The sequence below is a fragment of the Haliotis rubra genome, unplaced genomic scaffold (genome assembly GCF_003918875.1).
Source record: "Haliotis rubra isolate DU_JTF1 unplaced genomic scaffold, ASM391887v1 Scf68, whole genome shotgun sequence".
NCBI lineage: Eukaryota > Metazoa > Mollusca > Gastropoda > Lepetellida > Haliotidae > Haliotis > Haliotis rubra.
In genome coordinates, this window is record NW_025767390.1 from 462,868 (window position 1) to 481,038 (window position 18,171).

Here is an 18,171-nt window from a genome sequence, read left to right on the forward strand (position 1 = left end):
ACCAGCATCTGAACGCTTGGATTCTTTTATAGCACTCCACAAGGCTCATTTATCGCATAGGGGCGGTGTGGTATCCTAGTGATTAAAGTGTTCGCTCGTCACGCCGAAGACACGGGTTCGATTAACCACATGGGTACAATGTTTGAAGCCCATTTCTGGTATCCCCGCTGGAATATTGCTAAAAGCGGTGTTAAACCCAACTCACTCACACAACTCACCCTTATGACTTACCTGTAAAGAAATCGACTGCGTCCTATGATATTTGATCTATAATACGAAATGATTTCAAGCTAATAGTTAACACTGTAAATACGTAAAACGGCCTTCAACTGGTGACTATGTTTCGTGGCATTTCACTGTGACATTTCACTGTGGACCTGTACGTTCAAATAGTGGCTTGTGAATCGGGAAAAGCTTCTTCCTTTAACTGCTCTAGTGATGTGTATAATAAAATTTAAGCTCACAGGCAAACGACAAACTTTGGAATGACCTAGAACCAACTGACCAACGGTTAGTTCCATACTCTTTTAAAACAACCATGACCTGCGAACACCTCCGTTGCATGGCCTGTTTTACAATAATACATACGATCATCACACTGGTGTTGATTGGGTTCGCTAATAAACGCTCTGACCACACTTTGAATATGGTGTATGGACAACAAAGCTTATGGGGAGATGATCTGTCTCGTATCTACATCGCATCTCCTAAAAGGAAATCCAAAACCTTAAGGCAATCATCCGACCCAAATTTCAAAATTGTTCGGCAGAATCGTGATCTGTGCTCTTCAGCTGCAAGAGTTGACGCACTGTTTGTCGTCATCACAGAGCCATCGAACCGGAAGAGGCGAGATGTAATCAGAGATATGTTCACAAGTGACGTCATCAGCAAGAAGCACACCAAACGAGTCCTGTTTCTGATCGGATGGCCGGTTAAATTTGTAAGACGCACTCAAAACGACATCAGAATCGAGACGAAACAACACAGGGATATACTCCAAGGCAAGTTTCTTGATACTTACAGAAACCTTACCTACAAAACTGTATTTGGATTCAAATGGATCAGCCGACATTGTAGAAATGTGAACTACGTCATCAAAATTGACGATGACGTGTATGTCGACATTAACAACTTTTTCTGCACATTATTTCCGAAGTTTGAGACACGCCATGCTGTGATATGCAACAGAATGACCTATTCAAATGTTATGAGGAACGGCAAGTGGATGTTGGACGATTATACATACAGACACTACGTTTACTACCCCGTTAAATACTGCAGTGGATATGCAGTGGTATTGAAAGGCGATATGGTACCACTCTTGTACAAGGCGTCTTTGATGACGCCATTCTTCTGGATTACTGATGTATTTATATACGGTACTTCTCGGACCTTCTTACGCTATCTTCCCCCTAACAAGCACCAAAACAAACATGTATTTCGCAATCAATGGATCAAAAGCTGTGGAATGTTTCAAAAATGCCGAACCATGCCCTATCATATTCAGTACGTTTATCGAGGATCTGTATGGGCTTGTGCAGTTCCGACAGAAGTTCTTGAAAAATCAAACACAGGATTTGTGGATGTGATCCTGTACAGTTATGCATTGTCAGCATGAACCTTCGCTATGACGATTAACACTCCCATACACAGGCTGACAACAGGTTTCTCAGTGGACCTGTTCCTAGCCTGGACACAGATGAATTTGTGAAGCCATATGACTTTGTGAAGCCTGAATATGCATAGGATATGACGGGAAACTCAACGTTACTTTTGGCGTATGGAGGCAAAGCTCAGGGAATATATACTCCTTAGAATAGTACCGCCTCCGTGGTGTAGTGGTTAGAGCGTCCGCCCGGAGAGCGGAAGGTCGCGGGTTCGATCCCCGACCGCGTCATACCAAAAGACGTTAAAATATGGTACTTGTTGGTCCCTGTCTGGCGCTCGGCATTAATGGGTACAACAAGGACTGGTCGACTTGGGGTCAGTATAATGTGTCTGAGTGGGGTATTCATGCTTCACTGCGGCAGGGTATCTCAGTGGACTAGCACTATAAAACCAGCTTAAATCTGGGCTAGTACAAGCAGCCGCACATCCACATACACAAGCATGCACGTCGTCATATGAGCGAAATATTCTCCAGCGCGACGTTAAACCCAACTTCACCTCACCTCACCTTAGAATAGTAAAGGATACTCGGAATAACTTAACAATTACATTTATTGTTAGTTTGTATGTAGAAAGAAATCGCCCCAGTTGAATGGTTCACTGAGCCCCAAGTTCCAGACTTTGAATTGCATATGTCAATGCAATGGACACTTTCAATAATAAAAGACGATTACGAATGTGGTAATGGTGACGGAACTGCCTTATGATTTTAAAGGATGGCTCACGTGACACGGATATCTAGATGAACAACACGAATATAGGGTTGTGTTAAAAGTAAACTTATAGTTTGAGAATAAACGTGTTAATGATAAATGTTCAAGAAATACATGAATATGCACTTACCATGCTTACCCTGCAGTAAACTTCAGTTGGCTTTGGCGAACAGGAAAGCAAACTACAACGATCGTATTGAACTGTGCTGCTTTTAGCAACTACATATATGTTGGGTGTATATATGTCATGTTTTGAATATGAGTGTATTTGTAATGACTTGTATGCATATATCTGTCACAGACCTTAGATTGGTATACGAGTGAAATTGTATTTATCACTGTCCTACCTAAATGGTTGTGACGGATATCCAGACATTAGTCAGCAAATAACTAACGCTAACTTCACTGTAGTTTGCTGATTATATGATTACCAATATATAACTAAGAGGGGGGCGGGGGGATTTGCTGGTAGAACAGTCAGGTGAGCGAGTTGAACGTGTGAAATTGAAATTTCACGACACACGTTTATTGATTCCCTGGCTGTTCTACCAGCAAGTGGTCCCCACATATGAACATAGAGATACGTGACAACAAAATAATAATCATTTGTTGAACAACGTTTTTATTCGGGTGCCCAAAATTATGAGACAAATCATCAGAGTTAATTTCATGTGAATGTGCAAAATTTGGATTTGTTGCATTTAGATTTTGTGTTAGTGAGCAATTCATCGGTCTCAAATGAAATCAAACGGACTGTATCCGATGTAATGTGGTTTCTGATTTTACAGACACAAACGTTCTTTTAATGTAATAATAATACACACACATACACACACGCGTGGGTATTATTATTATTATATTAATAGAAGATTTGTGTAAGTAAAACCATTGTGTTCAATGGAGAGCTGAGACCATACCCGTCGGCTGTGGTCTCATTTACATATTGATATATATTGATCTAAATTTGAAACAGACTGATATACATTGATCTAAGTATGAAACAGATTGATGTATATTGATCTAAATATGAAACAGTTCACTGGTATCACCTTACCCATTTTACACAGATGCCATCTTTGAGGAAGTCCAGCATTTACATATTATTTCCTTCAGATGTGCTTTCTTTGTGGACACATAGTCGTCAATCTCTGACTATAGGTGCACAGCTGTATATACTGTAACTGTATACGTGGTCACTCCGTTGCGAAACGAAAGCTATAGAGTTTGAGGAATGACGTAAGGGAAATTGCTGTACAATGTTAAAAATAAAATCAGAATTTAAAAAAGGTATTTAAATCCTTTTCGTTTCTTCGTGTCTCAAATACCTGTGACTGCGAATAAAGTTTTTCATTGATTAATTGACCTTTTGTTACGTATTACTAGTTACGTCGCCTATGTGCTATTAAAGCAGTAATGACGTAACACGGTCACAGACTGGCCATACGGGAACACGAGACATTGGAGCCTTTATATAACGGACACTGGTAGACCTCCACCAAGAAGGTGACCAAGTAACAGTGTCCCAAGTCCGTGAGGTGAGGTGAGGTGAAATTGGGTTTAACGTCGTGCTGGAGAATATTTCGCTCATATGACGACGTGCATGCTTGTGTATGTGGATGCGCGGCTGCTTGTACTAGCCCAGGCTTAAGCTGGTTTTATAGTGCTAGCCCACTGAGATACCATGCCGCAGTGAAGCATGAATACCCCACTCAGACACATTATACTGACTCCGAGCCGACCAGTCCTTGTTGTACCCATAATGCCGAGCGCCAGGCAGGGACCAACAAGTACCACATTTTAACGTCTTTTGGTATGACGCGGCCAAGTCCGTAAGTCCCTACCACGTCGACCGTCGTTAAACCAGCACACAGTTTTATACATTATGATATTAACAGGAGCAGGACGTACACAATTGGTTGACGTTAGAATGTAACATGTTGCATTCTGATTCGGCAATACATGCAATGAATATGCAAATATTTCATTTGAATGGACATGAATAAATAGACTGCAACCTGATTGACATTTATGTCTATCTGATCAATAATGAAGCTTTATTGGCTTGGGGCGTCAGTCAGCAGGCTAATAATAATGCTTTTGTTGTGTCAACTTGTCTTGAACTCAAGGGGCGATGGGGTAGGCTGCCGGTTAAAGCGTTCGCTCGTCAAGCCGAAGAACCAGGTTCGATTCCCCAGATGGTAAATGTGTGAAGCGCATTTCTGGTGCCCCCGTCGTAATATTGCTGGAATAATGCTAAAATCAGCGTAAAACATACTCACTGTTGAACATAAGGGTTTACTTTAATGACTTAATTTCTAACTTTATGCATATACGTTATCAAAATGCTGTATCCGCATGCAGTGAACGTGTACACGTAAACGTCGCTGTAAGACAGTGTTAGGTTACGGTTAAGCTTTCAGACAGGCATACAATATTTGTGGCCGAGTTTGATGTCACTTATACCAAGTGCTTGATCAAACAATGAAAGAAGTGATACTTACTTATGACGATTACATTATCTGCGGCTATGTCAGCGAGAACTACAAACATTTCACATACTTTGGATGGCAGCAAGGGGGGCAAAATGGTTTTATTTTAATTCTGTTTCCTCTTTTACAGTTTGTGCATTTTTCCGATGAAAACATCGCGCACTGACTTTACCCACGCTGAAACTCATTCAACTCTAATTTAATTCCACGGTATAAACTAACACGCCTCACAAGCTGTTGCGCCCACTATATATGTGGTAAGGACAAATCTATAACCCAACAATAGGTCTATATTAAACGTACTGGATACGCATTCGCCAGTGACATCTGTGACAGAAAGAGTAAGGTGAGATTCTAATAGCCTGGCAGATCACGTGCTCTCGTATTTGAATAAATCCCAAGAACTTCTTGTTCCTCTGTAAAACAGTTCTAATTGAAAAATTAAAAAAACATTTGATTTTCATGTGGGGATTGTTGACGGTTGTTGATGTTGTTTTGTTTTATTGTTATTTTTGTTTGTTTTGGGTTTTTTGTGCTATGTACATGTATTTTATTTTTATTATTATTTTTTAATGTAATGTTTTACCTTTTGTTTGGTTTAGTTTTGTTGTTTTGTTTTTGTTGGTTTTTTGTTTGTTTGTTTGTTTGGGGGGTTGGGAGTTGGGGGTTGGCTCATGCGCATTATTCAATCCCACTCATATTTTTACGATCATACTACATTGTATTGCACATGCTTTGGATTCCTCTTCCAATACCCTCCTCCTGACAGGGCATGTAAGTATCGAAACATTCAAAGTATATATCCTCTTACCACAAGTTTAATCGTAGTATGTGTGATTCTAATTTATGGCTATATTGTCTAATATCACCAGTCGCCGAGGGAATGGTGTAAATTCAGCTAGGGTCCATGCAGGTAGCAAGGGTACTAAAAGTCCCTATGGTCCCTAGTATGTATTGTTCATAAATCTGTTTAATCTTACAGTTACATGCTAGTTTTAATTCTCTATCAGTGATAATCTAGTTATTTTACTGTCTGTCGTCAACAGTTTACTTTATAATTTAATTGCGTTTACTATGAATTTTGTATTTTTTCAAAGATACGATATGGCCGAAATATTGCCGATGTGATGATAAATCGTAACTCACTCACTCACTCTTCCATTACCCAGTGGGTTCCCTGCGGGTTTCATATTCTTGCGTATCATGGTAATGTTTCGATGATGTTGGTCTGCAAATGGTCTTTGACGGCATGACAACAGTGAAGTCTAGCGTTGTCATCCATCCTCCCCACTGGCGAGGGGATGGTTATCAAAATGTGGCACGACGGCAGTATCCAATACTTCCTGTTGAACGTTGACCATTGAGTGTACCAGGTACTGTAATGATGTCCATTTTGCAGTCACACGAAACACAACGCCAAACCATGACTAAGCAAAGGATTCAGCTGTATGGATCATCTCCTGGTGATATGCCTTGACCTCATATGGGACAACGGCTGTCGTTAATGTGCAGAAAAAAATTCTCACTTTCATGAGACAAATGAACCCATGTTGCGGTTTTCTCGGAAACGGCACCATGCCAGACGTTCTTGCCTGTGCTTGCCTGTGAGGACGTGACGTATGATCGGCCGATGGTCCCTCAGGCCAGCAGCCCGCAGCCACCATCTGATGGTAATGGTAGGTGTGGGATTCCCACTCTCGTTCTGGGATTGTGTCTTACAGGATGAATTTAGACTCGATCATCAAGGCCATGGTCTTCCTCGGTCTTATGGTCTTGGACGATCCTTCACTTCACTGCTGGTAATGTGTTACCTAACAAGCCGACCAATAACGGCGTGCTTTATGTCGCGACAAGGCATCCATCCCTACGTCGTGCTTGTCAATGGTTTACGGTCGTGCATAACTCTACGTCTTGCCAATTCAAAGTGCCGTCGTCTTTTAAATCAGTTCAGATTTGTTGGATGGTTTGTTGTTTAAAGCCGCACTCAGCAATATTCCACCCATATGGCCGCGGTCTGTAAATAATCGAATCTGGACCAGATAATCCAGTGATCAACAGCATGAGCAACGATCTACGCAGTCGGGATACGATGACATGTCAACCAAAACAGCGAGCCTGACCATCCGATCCCGTTAGTCGCCTCGTGGGACAAGCATGGGTTGCTCAAGACCCATTCTAACCCGGATATGCAATATATATGAATTTATTATCCATCAAGTCGTATCCTTCATAATTTACTCACCAGCGTCTCGAATGCTGATTACACACTTAATCTATATATGTGTAGAAGTCTCTAACAAACATCTCAGGCAAGCATGAGCCTCCATCCATCAAGCTGTTACACCGCCTACAGCATGCGTGCTGGATGTAATTGATCTATTTACAAACCACGACATGATGCAAACCTTGTTTCTGAACCAAACCATTGATCCCCTGAGATCAATTCGTTGGTCCGACAAAGAGCTAATTCAAACTATGCATTCTAGACATGCTTACAACGCTTGAAGTTTGCGACTTGGTGACGATGAGAGCATTTGGTGACAAGGTATTTGTTTTCTGAATATGGAAGACTCCATATACGCGTACCTACGTGCTGACGGAGACTAGAAGGATTCATTTGATCAGTGCTGAATGAAGGTACGTTACCAGACATACGGATTTCAAACGGAGGGATGCGGATTCGATCGCTTCAAGCTGCAAAGGACAAGCATCATATTTACGAAAGTACATTAACGTTTAATCTATCGTGTAATCTAACGTGTGATGTCTATCACGACCTTCGTTTTCAGGTGCTTTGTGTGCATACTGTCATTACACATTTGCGTTGTAATAGTGGTTTTAACCACACTGGGATCTCACAGAGACAGACGGGAGGCTTGTGAAGGTGAACATATATCTGACCCGTTAATAGGTATGATAATAACCAACATGACAAAAGGACCTCGGCATAAACGATCACAAAGTATTGACGACCTATCGCTAGACGTGGTTCTTGGGAACACGCTGCTGTGTCGCGGAGTTTCACAGGTGGACGTTGTATTCATTGTCCACAGCTCAGCAGGCCATTACAACCGTCGGCAAATACTTCGAAAAATATTCCAGAAGAGGAAAGGATTTGAACATTATACCGTGCGACATGTTTTTCTCCTTGGACAGAAGAACGACGCAAATATTCAGAATAGTATCAATCAAGAATTCATCCAAAATGGAGACATTGTCCAAGGACGGTTTCTGGACAGCTACCAGAACCTCGCGTATAAAGCTGTGATGGGTGTGAAATGGATCAGCCAAAACTGCAGGAACGTCAAATACGTCATCAAGATCGACGATGACGTATATACTGATTTACATAATTTGTTTACTCACGTGTACCACCCATACCAAGGTGATAACAGAATATTGTGTTGGGCATTGAACATGCCGTACGGAATTATAAGGAGAACGGGAAAATGGAAGGTTCCCCAATACGTTTTCAGACACTACCAATTCTTCCCTGTGGATTATTGTAGTGGTTTTGGCGTCATTATACCTGGGAAGATACTCCCAGTGCTTTACAAGGTAGCCTTAACGATGCCGTTACTTTGGATAGATGACGTCTTCTTTATATGGAATGGTCCGTTGTTTCGTAACGGGTTTGCACGACCTTGGTGATGGTCTTTATACGGAAGAGAAGGAAGATGTATCGAGGTGCTTTCAGAAGCCCTCAACATGTAAACTTATATTTGCCCATCTCGACAAGAAAGACATTTTACAAATATGGAAAAAACGACAAACATATCTTAAAAGCCATACGAAACTTTGAAGCGATTAAACCCTATTAGTTAGGAAAAATAGTTAGGAAGTTCGTTGAAAATGAATTCACATTTTGTGTTTGTTGAAATTTATTGGCGCTTTTAAACATACGTATATTGTGGAGCACAGTGGTGGAGTGGTTAGCATGCTGGCCTCTCACGCCAAAGGCCCGGGTTCGAATCCCGACGGAGACACCAAAATTTGTGACCTGGGTCTCATACTGTGTTGTGTCCCTGGGCAAGGCACTTCGTCCACATTGCAGTCAGTCCACCCAGCTGTTCAAAATGGGCACCTGAGAAGCGGATATACGGACCTATAGAAATAGCGGTTTGAAAGTACAATTCTGTCTGAGTAATAATGTAACGCCACAGAGCAGCATCGTGTTGAATTCTAGGCGCAAAAAATAGCATTATTATTATCTATATATTGTATATACATAATGTAGAAGCTCAAGGATGAGGTTAGAATAGACCAGGTGGTGCCGTAATACAAGCAGCAACCATTGAATCACTGATCGCGCTATGTCAAAGTGAAAGATATTTATTGTACTATTATAGGCGTATAAAGAGTGATACAAGTATATATACAACACATGTTACAGACATTTCACAAACCAAAACAAATTACATTTCCGAAAAGATATTGATTCTAAGGATAACGTCGTGTTTTACATGAAGCGCTAGATTACGTATTACATTTTCTTTATTGGAGGATAAAATGGAAACTAAGGCGGTTGAAGCATATTTTAACAGATAATTATTTGGAATAAATTGTTTTCTTAAATCAGGTTAATGTGGGCATAGAAAAGCGAAGTGTATTTCATCTTTTATAGCCGAGCTACATAATGGACATATCCTTAAACTTATCTCTATTGGAAATCGTCTGCCTTTATTTACTGACAAATGTGCGTCTGATATTTTTGGATGTCAATACAGATAGATTAGTTCTGGTTGAATTAAGCTCTTATATGATCTATACAACTGATATCTTGAACTATTGTCTAGACAGGAATGTCATTCTTGATAATACATGCTAACAGATTGTTCTTGAAATTGCTTAAGAAATATGTTAATATAAGCAGCTGTTTGATTTAGCCACACAAATTCAAAGCAATGAGAAAATAAAAGATTTCTAATATGAGACGCCCATGTTGTCTTACCTCTATCATCTAAATGTACAAGCATGTTATAAGCTAGTGTGGGGATTCTTTGTTCGTGCATTCCCAGGATCTTTCACCAATATTTAAACATCAGGGCCTGGGTTTTCGAAGCTCTCTTAGCGCTGAGATAGTCGTAAGTTAAGGTTAATGTATGGCACTTACGACTATCTTAGCTCTAAAAGAGCTTCGAAAATCTAGGACCTGATTTGTGAATTTATATATCTCGTTTATCTACCGCATTATCCTTAAACCATACAATTTGATACTGCTTGAGCTACATTTAAAAATCTTTTACATGCTAAAAGAGCTAGTTTCTCTAGACATTCGTGACGTTGAAATCCCCAAAATTCAGACCCATAAGCATTATCGGTTGGATTTGTGAATAAAAAAATTCGAAAATATATTTTCGGGGTTAAAATTCAAAAAATTCTGGGAAACGGACATAGCATTAATAAGAGCCTTCTCAGAACGTGATTTCAGATCTATCACACCCTTTTAATGTTCATAGTATGCGAAAACACTACTCCGAGGTAGGTATAGTGATTAACAATAGAACATTGTTTCCCATTCAAAACCCATTTTTCTTTTCTCTATGTAACATTGGTGAATGTACCACGATATTACGACGGCGCAACAGTGTTTAAAGTCACTGTTTTGTCTGTAACGATTTATTTATTTATTTAAATGCTGTAATGAGAAAAGTTTGATGACTGACGTGGAACTGGGAATCAAAGGATACTTATATTCTGCACAAAGAAAGGATTTATAATTTACTTATGCTTATCTAAAGGACGGTCTGGTAATCCCTCGTCCTTCTTACGACCATCTGGTGTCCGCGCAACATCTACTGGAGAGAGCTGGTAATATATAGTTTTGTTTTTATATTATATTGTTTGGTGTTCTTGTCATGTTCAATTTGTATATTACTGCGTTTCAATAGTGCACAAGGTATGAAACTAACTGTGTTAAAGTTGGTTGTTTGTTTCAGCTTTCACTTGTAAGCTTCACCTGGTAATAAAAAGTTTGTTATTTATTATGTTTGATTTTCTTGTCATGTTCATTCTTTTTTATTGCGTTTCAGTAGTACACAAAGTATGAACTTGACTCACAATTAGTTGTTGTTGTTGTTGTTGTTGTTGGGGTTTTTTGAGGGGGGTTGTTTCAGCTGTGACTTGTATGCTTGGCCTGGTAATAATAGAAAGCAGTGGCCAGGTAGCCTTAAACGTTGCAAGCCGTTGTATAGAGTTACGTCCCATAACTGCTACAGGATCCGCTGGTCGTCGGTTCAGATGCGCTCTGATAATGATACTCATGATGTCAGAACTATCTTGGGGTTCGTCAAAGGAGTAAATATCTATTATATAATGAGTGGCATCACTCAGCTCGTCAAGCTCCGTCTCGAACATTATATTTTATTAATGTACAACTATCACAGTCACAATATGGCCTAAATAATGCCGATGTGACGTTAAAGTTTAACTCACACACGTCCTAGCAGTACAAATCAACGTACCCTTTCTATTGCTCAAGAGAATGCGGTATCCATTATTTCACAGATCTTAAAAATAGTTTAAGGGATCTTAAATTTGCTTGTGGGAGGGGCTAAATAGACTGAATTGTGATCAGATATCCCGAGTGGAGCTCGAATGGTTTGAAAACGTCCTTGACATGACTGTAACACATATCAATTGTTCTATACTCTTGTGCCTTGCATGTAAGATCCTGACTGTAGGTACCACATGTGTTCTGGTAATTGCAAAAACGATTTGGTGCATTTAACAGCAAGGCCATGCCATATCCACATGTTTATGAATGACATATAGTTAACATATTGTTAACGTCGGCTGCACATATATGCCGAATTCTCGTGGTTGATGAAAGTAGTGTAAGGAAACCGACAGTAAGTTCACATCATCAGAACACAACGTCTCCCTCACTATATCAGTGAGTTTAGTTTTACGCCGCACTAAGCAATATTCCAGCTATATGGCGGCGGTCTGTAAATAATCGAGTCTGGACCAGACAATCCAGGGGTCAACAGCATAAGCATCGATCTGCGTAATTGGGAACCGTGTCAACAAAGTCAGAGGGCCCGCCTCTTACGACAAGCATGGATTACTGAAGATCAATATTCTAACCCGGACCTTCACGGGTATCTCACTATAACACACACTACTCACACAACCTCTGGTTTACAGATAAACACCTCTTCTCCGAAGGATGTTCCTGTTAAGTTGACTTTTGCCATCACAAGGGATCGATATTTCACAGTTTCATCCTTAAAGGATCTTTTTTTTATTTAAGTATTCATTTAATTCTTGTTTTTTGAAAGGGGACTGATTTGATTCATAAATTTAGATCATGTACTGTTTTAAGTTTGGTGGAATGAGTACATGTGTGTGTGTGTGTGTGTGTGTGTGTGTGTGTGTGTGTGTGTGTGTGTGTGTGTGTGTGTGTGTGTGTGTGTGTGTGTGTGTGTGTGTGTGTGTGTGTGTGTGTGTGTGTGTGTGTGTGTGTGAGGGTACTTAAGACCACGGCATTCAATGTATGTTGATCATTGCCAGAGTTTTAATCGTACAATGTTTGTAGTTATAATTTATGGCTAAATTGCACAAAATTCGCCAACAGCTGAAGTGATGATGTAAATCCAGCTGTGGCCCATGCAGGTAGCAAGAGTAATGTAAATCCCCATTGTCCTTAGTAGGGTGATCTACCTTCAGTTATTGGCAATCTGTAGCCTGTGTTTTATATTGTATTGTCTTCTGTAATAAACATCTTTTAGTTTAACACGCTAGTTTTATATTTATATCTGTGACACTCTAGTATGTTAATGCCCATCGTCGACTGGTTTATTGTATAAATTGTTTTTTAAATTGATATATTGCCAATGTGACTTTAAATATTAACTCACTCACTCCAGTTACGTTGACGTCATTTCTGAATAGTGTTCCGAAACCATCAATTTCGAGGCAAGAGTTCACCATACCAGCATCGAACCAGGTTAGGTGAAACAAAGTTGGCAGCTTTCGCTTGTAGATTGTTGTTTTGTTTGTATGTTGTTCAATACAGCACTCGGCAATATTCCAGCTAACAATCAACATCATGAGCATGTACGCAATTGGGATTCGATGCCATGTGTCAACTAAGTCAGTGAGTTTGACCACCCAATCCCGTTAGACGACTCTTACGACAAGCATGGTTTGCTGAAGACCAATTCTACCCTGGATCCTCACGGGTTCAACAGTACATGTATTTTGGTCCCCTTTCTTCTATGCTTTCGATGTCTTCAGGTGTTAGAGTCAAGCCAAAAGTTGATGGTACTGATGAATGGTTTGGGCAGATTTCTTCCCCAGTTAACATACTAGCATTATTTAATGTGTCACCAAGCTCTTTAATCAAAAGTTGATGTTGTGATGCTTACATATCATGGTTATGTTATGTGAGGTCTTGTCATTAGGAACAATCACAAACTTTTCAAGCAAGGCAACCAGACTTTACATGACAACTGGCTATGACAATATGGGATTTATTCCAAGTTTATTCCGACTTAACCAACATTGAAAGACATTCTACAGGTTCCTCTTCTTCTTGGTTCTACTCTTCTCATCTATCATCTATGAATATTATAAATTTATAATGCCAATTTTGTGCTCAGGGTATTTTGGTCCATGTTTCAATGGCCGATGAAGGTTGTCAATAATGGAGAAGGCACCTGTGATCATGTGACCGACAGATTTGTAGCAGTACAATGAGTCTTGAAAGCGACATGAAGTGAGATTAACATGGTAAGCTGACTAGTCCACGTTCTGCGACAACCTCCTGAAATTGAACGACATGGATGAAATTGTGTTCGTATGGAAAATGGAAATTGTTCTCATTTCCTGAAATTTATGGCATCAGTCTTTGTCTAATTTTTTGTTTGTTTCTGGTTTGGCCAAGAAGTTTCGAATTTGTATCAAGAACAGTACCCTCAAAAAGATACTGAGGCTTTAATTTCGGTAGACCGCCCATCAGCAAAATTTCCTGGTGTTGTTAAATTTCTTCCAATGACCCACAGTTAAGTCTTGTTTTAATTGTGTGCAGTCCCAATGGGTCCAGCAACAGAGGCAAGTCTTTCAAATGAATTGTGTCGTTTGGCCTTCGTCCCTTCTTGTGACAATGACTTTGAGATGTTGGTAACAGAATTAATGCATTGACATTGGCAGTTCTTTGGTAAGAATGTCTGTCAGCGTCGTGCATTTTTCAATTGCATCCACATGACATTGAAGTACATAACATTCGAGCCCACTGATTTTCTCATGACAATAACCTTTATAAAGTTTTGCTCAGGTCTTGAATGATGTAACGTTGATCAAGCAAATTCAGTGCAAGGGTTACATGACGCTCTTTGACATCTTTGGAGACAGATTAAGCTCTAATTTTCTCAAAAGTTGTCAGTGTATGGGCATATAGGATAGCTACGAAGAAGTTTGTATTCTTCATATCTTGACAAATTCAAATGATCGTAATGGCTGTTGATTTATATTCATTCATTCATTCATTCATTCACATGTCATTTGTTGTGACTATGAATTGTGTCATCGAAGACACAGATCGAGGTTGAGACACAGTCCAGCGTTGGTTTACCATTGGTGTTTAGACCTTTACAACCAAATTGTAATAGCACTGATAAGACAGTAAAACTGTTGACTTGCACACCAAGGCAGGGATTTTGTGAGGTAACTGACAGTTCACAAGGACAAATAGAATATTCCACTGATAGACACATATAAATATATTTTAATCAAATTCATGTCAATAAATTTAATCGTTCCACGTGCCACATTAGATCCCGTGTCAGTTTGAGGTTTGACCCTCTGTTAAGGTTCATATACCGCATGTAGTGTAAAGTATCCGATACCGTACGAGGGGCAAGTCCAAACACATAGTCGCACGATGTTTGGTTAAAACATTGCACAAACTTCATCTTGTGAAGCTGAGAGTAGTTGAATTTTATGAACGCTTCAGAATAGTGGCCAATTCCACTCCGGAGTATCCCATACAGAAATGCATCATCCACCCACAAAAAGGGCACCATTTGAGCAGCCTTGTGTAATAAAGGCAGCATTGCTCCTGACAACACCACAGCAAAACCACTGCAAAATGACCACGGAAAGGACTTGTAATGACGAAATATGTTTTGTTCCACTGACCAATGCCCTCGCCGATTTAGGGGCACGCTGTTCGCAGGCATCACGTTGCACAACACCAAGCGCGAGTGGTTGGAATAGTTGTGGTATATACGATGAAAGACGTTGTATAAATCTACATATACATCATCGTCAAGTTTGATGACGTATTTCACATTGGCACAATGCTGGCTCACCCATTTGATTCCCATGGCTCCTTTGTAAGTTAAGTTCCTGTAGCTGTCTTTAAAGTTCCCCTGTAAAATGTCGCCATGCTTGGCAAACTCGTCTCGAATCACCGTCATTTCCTGCACATGGGCATATGTGGTTCTCCCCAGCAAGAAGAGCACACGTGTCGAGTAGTTTGTGAACAGAGAACTGTTTCCGAGATCCAGTATTCTTCTCATGGTATCGCGTCGTTTCCAGTTAGTCAAGCCAGAGTGGACCATGAACAAAATGGACAGCTGTCTGTCAGACGGACACAGGGTCCTGTTCTCTAGAAGTAACTCTGCGTTGAGATCTGTGGCATAGCGAGTCAGAGTGTATCTTTGTCTTTGTGGTACCCTGCCGAACGTTTCTACTAAATCTTGGGGCATGTTCCATTGGAATTCTCTAAACCTGGACTTCAAGAAGGACCAGTCAACAAACGTGTGATAGGTGAACAGTACTACTGCCACTGTTTGAGTAAGGACCAACAGCAAAAACACTTTCAGAGCCCTTGACCGCAGTGGTGTTACCATCGTGACCGTGGACGATGTAATTGTGGATGTGGAAAGGGTTTTGTCGGAATTATCTATAATTGATATGTGTATACAGTCCAACAATATTTGTCGCCCTTTAAACCACAAATTATTGTTATATTTAACGCCAACAAGGGCATACAAAGTATTAAAAAAACATGTAAGAAAAAAGTGTACTTTTTCTAAGCATATACTAAAATATTTTTTTACTAAACTGTATTGTATGCACTTAAGGTGTTGTGATCTCTTTACTGTCCGCAATAATGAGGTGAGGTTTTAGTTGTGAAATATTATTTTAAGATCATTAAGAAACTGAAGTAATATGCTTGAAATCCACATTCTTTGTTAATGTTAAAAAATTGTAGTGTTCATGAACTCTATTCAGGTCATAGGATATGTTAGGAACTTAGAAGGGTATCATCAACCAGCAGACCAGATCATGATTTGAAGTCATATTGGCGAGTTCCATTCACAAGGTGAGATTATGCTGTTGGACATGTTATATGGATTGGACATCACACGCAGGGTGGACATCACACATGGGGTGGACATCACATGTGGATTGCAGTGCCAAGCTGACAGTCACGTCTCCCAAGGTTATCCCTGCTTCAAGCTGGTGAGTTATGATCAGCCTGCATTTCTTGACCACAGGGGATGATGGCTGGAGATGCTGACGTAACAGTAATCCAGGCTGTTAACTGCAATAAATAGATACATCATGAAGTTATTAATCACGATAAAAAGGAACATGTTCTACTGAGTGAATGAGTTTAGTTTTATGCCACTTTTAGCAATATTCCATCAATGTCACGGCGGGGGACACCAGAAATGGGTTTCACTCACTGGAATCAAACTCGGATCTTCGGCCTTAACTATCGCTACAGTAGTTTCTTCTTTGTGTAACATAGCACAGAAGTACCCTCTCTGATGGAAACGACCAAGATCCGGGTTAGAATTGATCTTCAGTGACCCATGCTTGTCGTAAGAGGCGACTAATGGGAGCGGGTTGTCAGGCTCTCTGACTTGGTTGACACAGGTCATCGGTTCAAAATTGCGCAGATCGATGCTCATGCTGTTGATCACTGGGTTGTCTGGTCCAGACTCGATTATCTACAGACTGCCGCCTTATAGCTGGAATATTGCTGAGTGCAGCATAAAACGAAACTCACTCACTCACTCGCTGATGGAAACAATTTGATTCGACGTCTATCTTTCAAGCGTTATGTGTGTAAAGGGCTGTAGGTTGACAGTTGGTCCAACCTGTTGTTGCTAGTTGGAGTGTACTAACATTGGTCGGGGACATGGGTGACCTGGTTGTTTCGCCAAGAAGCAGGCATCCCCATAGGCACCAACGGTGTTCCCCCTCCTTGCGGATGTTTCTTTATGCATATGAATCAGAATTTCTGCTTGGGTTGAACTTTAAAGCTTTCGGTATATTGATTATCTAATATTGTTCAATAACCATCAAATAGCCACTGATGTACCCACCTGAACTAGATTCAGAGAGACAAAAAACTCTCCACAAGGCTGTTTGACAAAAGGGAGGATTTGAACTTTCCAATACTCAACTTCCCGTTCATATCGAGCAATATTCCAATAGCTCCAACCTTAGATGTTCCTTTCACAACTTTTGAGGTACAATCGAGCATGCTCCTATTATGAGGATTTCAAAGAGTGTCATGCTACTCTTGCCCAGAAGTTGTGTGATCAAGGTTACAACATTCAAGTCCTCGGTGAAGCTTTATGGTAGACATGTGGAGGACATTTCGAAATTTGATGCATCAGTAACAAGAATGATGTCCGATGCAATTCCCTGTAGACCTGAATGCTGATATTCTTTATAGTCTTTAGTCTGCTGATTTGTCTGACCAATGGATGACAACCAATATCACTTGCAACAGCCCTCAATGACATTCTATATTACAATACCTTGCAATCCTTGAGCAGTTGAGGATGGCCCGTATTTGCTTATCAACAACGAAATACATTGATTTTCCAAGTTATCGAGCTGTAAGAACAGTTTACTGAAACTTTATATTTGCTTATTAACGGGAACACGTATTGCACGCGGTGCTCGCCATTGATTGTAGCACGTGCATATGGAAAATCAATGATGGTGCGCCCGAAGTGTGAAAACAGCCATACAAACATATTTATGTTATGAATATAAATAGCTGTATGTGTTGCGATATTTTCTCCATGTCTACAGAATACTTCACTATTTCTCTTTATAGTCTGTAGAATACTTCACTATTTCTCTGTATAGACTATAGAACACTTCACTATTTCTCTTTATAATCTACAGAATACTTCACTATTTCTCTTCATAATCTCAAGAATATTTCTCTATATAGTCAATAGAATGTTTCACTATTTCTCTGTATAGACTATAGAATACTTCACTATTTCCTAGTATAGACTATTGAACACTTCACAATTTCT

The 18,171-nt window shown here is 40.1% G+C and overlaps 2 protein-coding genes across 2 annotated transcripts; one reads left to right on the forward strand and one right to left on the reverse strand.

Annotated features, from left to right (window-relative positions):
* The first annotated feature begins 646 nt into the window (after positions 1–646).
* Positions 647–1,746, forward strand: LOC124258012 (beta-1,3-galactosyltransferase 2-like). The gene is made up of 2 exons (XM_046692087.1): positions 647–1,435; positions 1,654–1,746. The coding sequence occupies exons 1-2, from the start codon at positions 647–649 to the stop codon at positions 1,744–1,746; spliced, it is 882 nt and encodes a 293-aa protein (XP_046548043.1).
* Positions 1,747–13,390: 11,644 nt separating this feature from the next.
* On the reverse strand, positions 13,391–15,729 carry LOC124258013. Its single transcript, XM_046692088.1, has 2 exons — positions 15,187–15,729; positions 13,391–13,435 (listed from the first exon to the last, which is right to left on the reverse strand). Exons 1-2 carry the CDS (start codon positions 15,727–15,729, stop codon positions 13,391–13,393), a joined length of 588 nt encoding a protein of 195 aa, XP_046548044.1.
* Positions 15,730–18,171: the final 2,442 nt, after the last annotated feature.